The sequence below is a fragment of the Anoplophora glabripennis genome, unplaced genomic scaffold, assembly GCF_000390285.2.
Source record: "Anoplophora glabripennis isolate ALB-LARVAE unplaced genomic scaffold, Agla_2.0 scaffold428, whole genome shotgun sequence".
NCBI lineage: Eukaryota > Metazoa > Arthropoda > Insecta > Coleoptera > Cerambycidae > Anoplophora > Anoplophora glabripennis.
Window position 1 is genome coordinate 218,917 of NW_019416528.1, and position 12,317 is coordinate 231,233.

Below are 12,317 nucleotides of genomic sequence, written 5' to 3' on the forward strand. Positions count from 1 at the left end.
TTTTTTATTTAGGGCTTTCAATGTTACATGCAGGGAAAAATATGTCGAGAAACGGGTCATTTTTCGGTTCATTTTGTATGTTTGTTGTTCCCCTGAATTTAGCAACGGCGTTTTGGAATAGGCAAACTCGGATTCTTATTCTACATAATATTTGTGATTTCTCTGTACAACAAAATAGATGACTTCAAATACAAACGCCTCGAATGCTCTATCGCCTGGACTATATGAATCTGGACACATCTCGTTATAAAATCAGCAAATGTTTCAAACATTATTCAAGTCTTACAATTTGTTTTGAAAATACTTATCGGTTCTAAAAGATTTGTTTTGTTATGTATAAGAAAATTTTTATTCTAAAATTAAGCAGAGATAACCCACAACTAAACAATCATCCTACCATTTAGATAATTATTATGATTGTGAATAGGTATATTTTTCTTCCACGTCTATAAATTCAGGGTCATAATTTATTACTTATATTATAAGAAAACAAATATCCAAATATTCTTTCCATATTTTCCAAGAAATGTTGCAGTTTCCGAAAAACACAAATTTTTATTTTTTATTTATAAATATTAGAATCTTGAAATAATATTTACGTGCGAAGGAAAGAATGCTAAAAAGATTTTAAAAATTAAATCACATGGTAGTAGAAATTTATTTTAGTACCTATTACATATTCTAATTGTACATATACAAAAATACTTATATAGGAAACATTTTTCTCCATGGAAACATTTAATCTTACTCCGATATTGCTGTGATGCAACTAATTGAAAAATACAACTGAGTAACTTACCTGTAAGTTGACAAACAATATATAATCCCTACTTAGATCCTAAGGTCGTAGTCAATTTAAATGTAGTTAACCATATATCAGGACATTGTGAACTACGCACCAACTTAGCTTGTGAAACACGACCTGTTTTTAATACTGGATAATCTTCTTTATTATTACAATTTTAAAGGTCGTCTTACATAGGAACTGCGAAAAAATTGTTAACACTTTCTTAATTGTGCGCTAGCAGCCAATTAAATAAGTATATCTTTCCTGCTTTCGGCGACGAAATTTGTAATACGGAGACAGAAGTAACAACGCTTATGATAACAAATGCAGTTATCTCAAAGTCAAAGTTCCCACTCTAAAACTAGCACTAGCAGACTTCAGAAGCCCAGACTTATTAGAATTTACCTTTCATAAAATATGTTTAAAGAATATTATCAACGAAACAACATTCCATAACAAAATTGTTTATCGACGTCACAAAATTATCAGTCAATGGCTGTGTGGTCAATGGTCATTACAGCTCTCAAATAATAAATAGTATCCTTTAAACCAATACTAATTTATGGTACTAGTGTGTTACGGTATACAGGGTATAGCAAAAGTACTGGAACGGCAGAATAACTCGTCGGGAGAGCATTTCAGAGAAAAATGTTAAATACAAAAGTTTCAGGATTTCTCCCTGGCTATCCGATGGTGACCTTGACATTGACCTTGAAGGTCATTTCAAGGTCAAATAAAATTTTTCAAATGGGACCCTATACTTTTGACTTCAGAAATGAAAAGAGCGGAAAATTTTACGCTCAGCTATGCTCTTGAGCCCCCACAAGGTCAAACTAACAAAAGTACAGTGACGGCAGAATAACTCGGCGGGGGAGCATTTCAGAGAAAAAGTCTCAGGATTTCAAGGTCAATGTCAAGGTCACCATCGGATGGCCAGGGAGAAATCCTGAAACTTTTGTATTTAACATTTTTCTCTGAAATGCTCTCCCGACGAGTTATTCTGCCGTTCCGATTCTTTTGCTACACCCTGTATATAAGCCATGCTGGGAAATGTCTAGCTAATTTTCCCAATTGAATTATATAACGTAACACACGAGTGCCATACAACATTTTATCCAACATATTACAAAGGATGCGAGTGTCAACCTAAATTTCTATAACTCACTAGTGACTTATAGGCCACATTCCTTTAACACCAAAGAAATTATATCAGTTACCAGTTTAAGAGCAGATAGAGAAAAATGAGTATAATACGATGGCGTGATTAAAAAAAATTAAATGCATATTTAAGCAGAAAAAAATATTTTCAAATCATTATTTAACCCCCTTTTCAGGTTGTCACTGACCGGCTGACGTCAGTCGGTTATTCACAATTTGCGAAAGGAGGGGGTTGAAATTCACATTTTAATTTTTTTCTTTAGCGTAGGAAATGCTAGAGACACGAAACTTGGTATGTGCATCCTACTAATAAAGAGACAACTTTTCAATATTTTTTCGATCATTGGCGTATTTTATAAAAGAGTGAAACAGTCAACCCCATTGCAATATTCTATTATAATTTTTTTATATAAAGCAAATTATTAATTTAAAAATATTTATATTAGATGCGTCATCGTTCACTAAAGGGGTAATTGCGAAAATTTGTAAAAATAAAATAGGGGGATGTCATAACAAATAAATTGTTATTTATCATATTAATAAATTGACACTTTCTGTCAACCAATAATTAGTACCATTTGATTAATTTATTATCAGAATAATTATGGCAAATAATATTTATACCAATGACGAATATGTCGACATGCTCCAAGTGTTTTTCGAATCCAGAAGAATTAGTAACGCTGCAGTAAGATTATACCACCATAGATATCCGAACCGACCGATTCCTCATAGACAAACATTGGCCTCGGTCTCGGTGGTACCATTCACTGGTACCATTTTTACTACTTCATTTAAAACACCCTGTATACATGTATGTACATTGTATTGTTATATTACATGTGTCCTATGTTTGTAATAATAATAAATTGAATTGAAACCTTTCAAAAACTTATGTGAGTGTTTAATTAGACTGAATTTCAAATGCGTATTTCTACCTCAGTGGGGAATAAGGCATTTTTTTATTCTCTAAAATTACAAAATAAAGTCGGGTTATTATTAAATACTACAGAACGGAAATTAAAATTACAGTTCTAAAAATTTTCTAATAATTAAAACGATTCATCTTGTAAAACATAATGTTCCATAGTAAAGTTAAAAAATAGTTATCGCCCTATGCTTGTCTGTAAAAAGAACATTATACGCGTGCTATTTTCACCTAGGGAAAAAATAAAAACATCAGGATATGGAAAATAAAACAATTATTTGCATTCGGTCATCATATATTCTCAATTCCATTATTATAACTGACAGGTCGTTCTACAAGTTCGTCATTGTACTCCCTGCATCTACAACTAAACACGTGCTTCAAAAATATGTTGTAATTCCTGTCGCAGAGATACAAAACGATCAAAAAGTAAACCGGGTTCAAAGTTGCAATGAAAAAAGTTACACTCATAAGTATCTGAATCGTAAGAAGGTTGAGGAGAGGTGCAGTGAATACGACCAATAAACCTGGCAAGTGAGACAAGAACAATATGTTGGTTAACATAAACGGGACGTTTTTTCTGTTGCTGTAATCTATAAGTCTTCGTTTTTTTACAGCATGCATGATGTTTATGATGGGCATAAATAAGATAAAAGCCAAATAGGTTATGATCAAAACCAGTCCCATGACTGAAAACATCCGCGAATTGTAACAAGCATCTATATTCAAAGCCGTAAGAAATATTAAAAAAATGTAGAGAAATATTAAAACGCATTTGATGTGTTGGTCGAACTTTTTGTGTTTTTCCGTGTGATATAATTTCGTGTACCAATAAATGGTGAGAATTACAATTAATATGATGTCGATCAGAAACAGAGTGTATTCCGTGTGATTTACAAAACAAAACGTACTATCTCCTACCAAATGCGTTAAATAAATAGTTAAACCAAACGTTATGGGAGCACTTAGGATAAGGGGGCAGTTAATTATGGCCCAGTTGAGAATAATTATGTTCCATTTTTCTTGACGTAATCGCTTATACTTTAAAGTAACAAAAATTATAAGTAAATTAGCGATGAGACAGATGAGTGAGACGACAATGTACACTTCTAAAAATCTTTTATTATAAATCTCAATTTGTCGCTCCAATATCCTTTTCTCTTCGGAAATGTTCCTAGAAGAATTCATGAATCCATTTGAGAAATGCCCCATAATCTGAAAACGAGATTAGAATTATACATGCAGAGCCTTTACAAATGATCACAAGCCACGTGACAAGTAATTTTGTTTCAAACAGTAATTTTATTTCCTCAGCGTTGATAATATTAAAAATTACTAAAACTATACTTAGATCAATGGACACAAAATTTTGAGGTTAATAATATTCTTTCTCTGACAAGATGCCTTTACTGTACCTTTATTTTCGAAATTATGACACTTTCTTAAACTGAAATGCGCTATTTTCAAAATATTTGAAACTTAACACTGGAAAGGAAAAAAAATATTTTGCATTGTTTATTGGATTATTATTATATTTTGTCATTGGCGGTGGTTTTTAAGGGTTAAAACAATGCGATAAATTATAAATTGTATTATAAACAAGTAAAGGAATTTAATTTATCCTGTTTGTACTATAAAATCATTTCAAACTGTTAAAAACTATATTTTTTAATATTTTGTTATTAGGGGTAGTTTTTTAAGGGTTGAAATATTGTAATAAGTTATTTATAATGCCGTAAACTATTGAAAAGATTTATATCTATAATACATGTGCTATAAAAATATTTTAAGGTCAAAGAAACTATTAATTTTAATATTTTTATCATTAAGGGTGGTTTTTAAGGGTTGGAAATGCTTAAATGGGAAGTCCTTGCACCTTCCGATTATCACTTGTTCCGATTGATTAATTTTCACGAAAAAACAGCGGGAACGTATTCGACATCCCATTATTTTCCAATATGTTTATATTGTTTATGCTGTTATATAAACCATAAAATCTTAAATGATGTTGCCTCACTGTAGGGTCATGCTTATAGGTTATCATCAAGTATTTTTAATGTTCTTCGAACGTAATACTATGAATAATCTGGACACATATAATTTCAAAATCAGCAAATCCTTCAAACGATATCCCAGTCTTACAATCTGTTTTGAAAAAATTCTTATCGGTTCTAAAAGATTTGTTTTGTTATTCCAAGTTAAGCAGAGACAAATAATTAATCAACCTTCGTGCAATTTATACAAGGTGGTCCGAATTTTATGCAGGAAAAAAATATTTTTTTGTTTATATCTCCGGAATCTATTAACCGATCTGAATAAAATTTGGTACAGATAATGTATGACAGTAGGCCTTGTATTCCCTAAAATATGAGCTGTAAAGGATCGACCAGTGGTGTACAACTGGACAGGGTCACCCTTTTTTTATAAAAAAAAACCTACGCCACTGTATTTCTTACAAGATATTGTAACGGATTTATATTCTAATGTACAAAATNGCTATAAAAATATTTTAAGGTCAAAGAAACTATTAATTTTAATATTTTTATCATTAAGGGTGGTTTTTAAGGGTTGGAAATGCTTAAATGGGAAGTCCTTGCACCTTCCGATTATCACTTGTTCCGATTGATTAATTTTCACGAAAAAACAGCGGGAAAGTATTCGACATCCCATTATTTTTCCAATATGTTTATGCTGCTATATGAACCATAAAATCTTAAATGATGTTGCCTCACTGTAGGGTCATGCTTATAGGTTATCATCAAGTATTTTTAATGTTCTTCGAACGTAATACTATGAATAATCTGGACACATATAATTTCAAAATCAGCAAATCCTTCAAAAAATATCCCAGTCTTACAATCTGTTTTGAAAAAATTCTTATCGGTTCTAAAAGATTTGTTTTGTTATTCCAAGTTAAGCAGAGACCAATAATTAATCAACCTTCGTGCAATTTGTACAGGGTGGTCCGAATGTTATGCAGGAAACTTCGAGGGCAGATAGATGTCCGTAAAATAATAGGTGTTTGCCTTATAAACATAGGTCTGGAACGGCCTCGTTTTAGAGATACAGAGTGTTGAAGTTGTTAAAAAAAATCATTTTTTGTTTATATCTCCGGAATCTATGAACCGATCTGAATAAAATTTGGTACAGATAATGTATGACAGTAGGCCTTGCATTCCCTAAAATATGAGCTGTAAAGGATCGACCAGCGGTGTACAACTGGACAGGGTCACCCCTTTTTTATAAAACAAAACCTACGCCACTGTATTTTTTACAAGCTATTGTAACGGATTTATATTCTAATGTACAAAATACGTAAAAAAGGTAACGTGAATGTTTTCCCTAAAGTTCACCGTTCTCAAGTTATTCATATTTATGTTTATGCTTAAAAGTAAGTGCAATTTGTAAGCACATCAACAAAATTCTTTACACTCGTCGCTTTCATCTTTTTGGATTAAAAAGATATTTGGAAAATCACGACAGGGCAATGAAAGGCACATAAATAAAGAAATTTTAAGAACATTGGGGTGAGTAAATCGAAAATTTGAAAAGTTCTACATAAGGATGGTAGAAATCCGTACCATTTACAACCTGTGCAAAATTTACTTCCAAGAAATGTAGACACACCTGAATTTTTGTTAGTGGTTGTTTTAAAGTCACAACATAATCCATAATTCTTACTAGAAATACTTTGGACCGAAGAGGCTACGTTCACAAGGCCAGGGGTAGTGAATTTTCACAATATTTGGTCACAAGATGAAATTCGGACAAGATCTTTTCAACACGAATTTTCTGTGAAAGTGTGGCTCGGAATAATTCGGACCTTTTTTCTTGTCACCCCATCTAAATTCCCAGCATTTCTAAACTTTCTAGAAAACCATCTATTTGAATTATTAGAGGATGTTCCATTAAATATACCACAAAATAGCTGGATACAAATGGATGGTGCTCCTGCGCATTTTAGGAGAATAATACAAGAATGGCTTAAAAATTATATGGAGCGATGGATAGGTTGAAGACCAAATGCCAATGTCAACCATAATGGTGCAGAGAATCCAGTGTCTTGGCCAGCCAGATCGCCAGATCTAAACCCCGTGGACTTCTATGTTTGGGGTTACCTATCTAAAAAGTAAAGTTTACTCTACTCCAATAGATACAAAACCACAACTACTGCAGCAAATAGAAGACGGGTGTAATGAATAAAAGCAAACCACCACATGATATTAGTTAGGTAATTCCATTAATCATTAATAGAAGTTGTTAGAAATGTATCGATGTGGATGGTTCGTATTTTGAACAATTGCTGTAAATACGTAACGTTAATTTCGTTTCTTGTTTAATTGTTGTTGCTTGGTAAATGTATTTTTATTATTATTTTGATTTAAATTGTTCTTATTTCTTGTAATATTATGGTTTGTAGTGTCTGCCACAAGGGGATTGTATTGGTATGAATAACTTGAGAACGGCGAATCTTAGGGAAAATATTCAAGTTACTTTCTTTACGTATTTAGTGCATTAGAATATAAATCCGTTACAATATCTTGTAAAAAATACAGTGGCGTAGTTATTTTTTATAAAAAGAGGGCGACCCCTGTCCAGTTGTACACCACTGGTTGAACCTATAGAGCTTGCTTAGGGAAAGCAAGGCCTACTGTCATACATTATATGTACCAAATTTTATTGAGATCGGTTAATAGATTCCGGAGATATAAACAAAAAATTAATTTTTTTTAACAACTTTAACACCCGTATCTTTAAAACGAGGCCGTTCCAGACCTATGTTTATAAGGCAAACACGTATTATTTTAAAGAGATCTATCTGCCCTCGAAGTTTCCTGCATAAAATGCGGACCACCCTGTACAATTATGTATGATTGTGGATATGTTCTTCTTCCACGTCTGTAAATTCAGGGTCACAATTTATTGCCTTATGAAAACTAAATATCTAAATATTCTTTACACATTTATTATATATTCATACAATTACTAATTATATTTATTTATAAAGAGCTGACAAATTAAAAAGGCAGATAAAACGTATTCTCAGATTATGCTGTTGTAGTTTCCGAAAAACGCTAATTTGTATCTTTTATTTATAAATTTTGGAACCTTTATCTGTGAAGGAATGAAGAATGCCAAACATATTTTTAAAATTAAATCGAATTATCAGAAAAATACACTTTATAAAATAAAAAAAGTTTCATGCTGCAGGTTTTTGTTTTAAAAATTTAGTCGGTTACCTTCATTTAGAAACATCTTTTTAAGGGTGAACCGCTCGCCTATTAATACAACTTACATCATATGTAACTTACCTAAAAGTTGACAAAAACTATATAATCCCAACTTAGGTCCTAAGATCGTAGACCGCACCAACCTGTTTTTAATACTGGATAATCGTTCTCTATTATTGCAATTTCAAAGGTCGTCTTACATAGGAACTGCGAAAAAATTGTTATATAACACTTTCTTAATTGCGCGCAAGCAGACAATTAAATAAGTACATCTTTCCTGCTTTCGGCGACGAAATTTGTAACGCGGAGACAGACGCAACAACGCTTATCATAACAAATGCAGTTGTCTCAAAGTAAAAGTTCTCACTCTAGCAGACTTCAGAAGCAGTGCAGCCTTATTAGAATTTAGCTTTGATAAAATATGTTTACAGAATATTTTCAATTCCATAAAAAAATTGTTTATCGACGTCACAAAATTATCAGTCAATGGTCATTACAGCTCTCAAGTAATACGAGTAAATAGTATCCCTAAAACCAATTCTAAAGAATTTATTTGTTTGATATTTTTATCTTCTGCGAAAAAATACAAGTAAACAATTATTTTAGCTCACATTTGATTGCTTTAACCTCTAAAATGTCGGATGAAGAACAGATTCGGTATGCACAAGTCGGTCGAAAATGCATAAGATTGCATGAGCTGTGAAGTAAAGTATAAATATTTCATTATTTACACGCTCCTGTATTTTTTACTTCTTGTATAGAAAGTTTATCGTACTTTATAAATAAAGCAAGATTTCAAAAAGCAGACCTACTTCATTTGAAAATTTCTCATTTTATTTATTGTTCCAAATTGAATTACACAAATAAACACAAGTTGAATGTAATCTATTTCTAATGACTAATTTCTGTATCGAAAAGTGTATTTAAATTTCCCGTCACCTATCCTCATTCATACTCCATTGCGCTGTTGCCATTATTCCTTCGCTTTTATTAGTTGGCGTATGACAAGTCTGAACTTTGATAATTCTCTCTATGAAATGTGCGGTAACCTACTTTTTTCTTTATTTTTTTCTGATCAGAAAGAAGGTTCAACTTTAATTTTTTTTTGAACTGACAAATGTTATGTTTTAATATTATGATGTAACGAGTTACAAAACTATGCGGATATTTTCATATAATTCTTATTTTCAGAATTGGATTCTATGTAGATTACATATTTTTTCTACTGGGAAAAGTAATTTAGAATATGATTTTACTTTTACCTCACTTCTTTTTCATGTTTAGCACCATTATATCCATAAAAAAAATTTTATTTCTACCTTATTGTGATTTGTACTTGCTACAGTATTTAAAAATCTTTGTTTTTTTTTCATATAGCTAGGAATATTTTATTATTGTTTTTTTCAGTCACTACAGTGACTGATATTTTTGTTTACACTTATATTCTTTCTACATACCCACTGATTTATAAATATTCTTGATAACTTACAATTGTATAGATTAATAGAAGAAATTGTATAATAAAGTGAGACTATAAAAAAAGGGACAATAAAAAGTACTACTTGGGGAAATACATAAATTATAACTTACCTTTTCAGTATATTCTAGTAAATACAGCTATATAAATTTTAAATAAAATAAGAATCGACATAATACTTCTATCTGCACCATATTTCTTTGTTAAATTATTTCAATGTTGTATAGACAGCATGCTACAAAAATTTGGTCTTTTTCATATTCATAAAAGGATAACAAACAATAATTTATTGTATATTTGATTAAGAACATTTGATAAATTTTTTGTATTGAAACTTACATGTCAGGAAAAATTATTTATTTTCTGTAGTTATATGAATACATGGTTCATAAATACGAGGTATATCAACATTTTAATGAAACGTGAATATATTATGTCACTAGTATTTTATAGGCATATTTTTAAATAACAGAGCCCAAAAAAAAAGTTCTGTTTCAGAAACATGCGTATATAGATTTTGTGTATTTTTTATTCTTTAATTCGGAAATTATTAAATCCAAAATGGGGGACCCATTATGGCGAAGTACCATAGGAATTGGTATTTACCACTCAAAGAAAGGTATTATGAATCATTTGAGTAAAAATAGGCAAATGTCTAAAATAAGATCTATGTACAGGGTGATTCACTATATTTTGACCTCCCCCATTAACATTTTTGTATTTAGAGTTATAAAAAATGTGACATGCAAAAGTTGCACGATTTTTTATGAATTTTTCGAAAATGATAGTAGAAAAACAAGTGAAGTCCAAAAAAAAATGGCCGCGGATGTTAATTTTGTTCATTTAAATGGAACACCCTGTGTATTTTTACATATTTGGATAGAACGTTCCCTGTCGAGCATAGAGTTTCTTGGGTCCATCTCTAACAATAAGCGAGATACTAATAAAAAAGAAAAGACGGTTTTTTATTAGGAAAATACGATATCTTGTAATTGTTAGACCTCTTTCAGGCATTTCTGCCTTTTTTCCAATTACGTAAGAATTTACAGATTTACCTATTTGTAATATTTTGACAGATCGGACATTGATATGGTCCAAACTTTTGTATTTCACACTTTTTTGCAATTCTTAAAACAAAAAAGTTAAAGGGGAGGTCAAAATATAGTGAATTACCCTGTACTCATGTTTCTGGTGCAGATTTTTTTTGTTTGTGGGGCTATATAATCTAGGGACTAACCAAAAATGTTTGTTTTGTTCTCGATGCAATTTTATATTGAAATATTGTTTTACCTGTTTACTAATTTAAAAAAGTCACCATGGTTACTAGACCAATTTTCCAAAAATTATCACCTATACACATGTTTATTTTTTTGACGATAACTTTCTTAATTTTCAAGATTTTTTATCGCACAAAGGCTCATTTTGTAGGCAATTATAAGGGCTACGTGAACTGTTGAGTTGATCTTTTTTAAGCCTTTCATTTTTAAGTTTAAAGGGATTAAAAGGCTCGAAAAGGGTGTATCTCTCATTCATATGATAACTTAAAATGGCGATATCTCGATTAATATTAATTTTAAAGGAATAAAAAAATTAAGCAAAATCTTCAAAAATAAAGCAACATTTTTTTCCTCTTGTATTTTTTTCGTACACCCTTTAATTTTTAAATTACAGCGTATAAATCGATTTTTTCAACATTTTCAAAAATTAAGTTTTTTTTCAAAATCATGCTTTGTAAGTGAGCCAAAGACCCAGAACATATTCTTAGAACATAAATGAAGAAATCTGTAAATGGATTGCATTTAATTTTAATTCTGTCGCCAAAGGCACTGATTTGTTTATTAATTTTTTCTTAAAAAAAATGAGACTATCATGTTATTTCGATCATATTTCAGTTAATTTTTATTCTAGACTTTTAAAACAGCTCATTTTAAAGGTTTTCAAAGTACTTTAAAAAAGGTTCAAATATCCTAATATTTATGGTTTTGGCGTTATTTAACGTTAACTGGTTCCAATTTAGTTTTTAGCTATAACATATAATAATGTTTAAAAATCCATAACTCCGTTTATATTGCAATTAGAGAAAAACAGTATGCCATTAGATTTGTTTTTTTATTACCTTTCTTTGTGTTCATTACAACTTTTTCGTTAAATCCAATGGTTTCAGAGTTATTTGCAAAAAACTGTCCGAAAACAAGTACTTTTTCAGTAAAAAGGCAACATTTTCAATGACGAATTACTCGGAAAGTATTGGATTATCCAAAAAACTTTATATAACATTTGTTACTTAAAACTGACTCCTCTATCGATTCCTGTTGTTATTTTGGGCGTAAAAAAATTTCCACCCCCAAGAAGGGGTCGGAACCACCTCCAGGGCAAAAGCACACTTCGGCACTATATAAGTTTTGTTCCTTGAGGCATTCCCCACATGCACTCAAAATTTCACGTCAATCGGTTCAGTTATACAGTGTAGGAAAGTACCGATGGTCTAGCAGAAGTAACGTGAGAGCGATAAAGTAAGCCATAGAAATCCATGTTATAGACAAGGATGGCTATAATGAAGATCCACTTCTTATTTGTGGAAGGGCGAAATGGGCGTTGACTATTAGACGCCTTCATCATAGCCATCCTTGTCTATCACATGGATTTCTATGGCTTACTTTATCGCTCTCACGTAACTTCTGATAGACCATCGGTACTTTCCGACACTGTAAATAATTCGGAGGTAAAAACCCTGAG

At 31.1% G+C, this 12,317-nt stretch overlaps 2 protein-coding genes across 2 annotated transcripts in view; both read right to left on the reverse strand.

The window, feature by feature from the left end:
* Window positions 1-1,137, reverse strand: part of LOC108908885 — a 4,706-nt gene extending 3,569 nt beyond the window's left edge. The window contains exon 1 of the mRNA XM_023454866.1: window positions 800-1,137. The gene's annotated coding sequence lies outside the window, so the exon portion shown is untranslated. The remainder of the gene's footprint in view (window positions 1-799) is intronic.
* Window positions 1,138-3,150: 2,013 nt separating this feature from the next.
* On the reverse strand, window positions 3,151-8,476 carry LOC108908895. The gene is made up of 3 exons (XM_018713075.1): window positions 8,375-8,476; window positions 8,186-8,311; window positions 3,151-4,088 (listed from the first exon to the last, which is right to left on the reverse strand). Exon 3 carries the CDS (start codon window positions 4,083-4,085, stop codon window positions 3,165-3,167), a length of 921 nt encoding a protein of 306 aa, XP_018568591.1. The 5' UTR covers window positions 4,086-4,088; window positions 8,186-8,311; window positions 8,375-8,476; the 3' UTR covers window positions 3,151-3,164.
* Window positions 8,477-12,317: the final 3,841 nt, after the last annotated feature.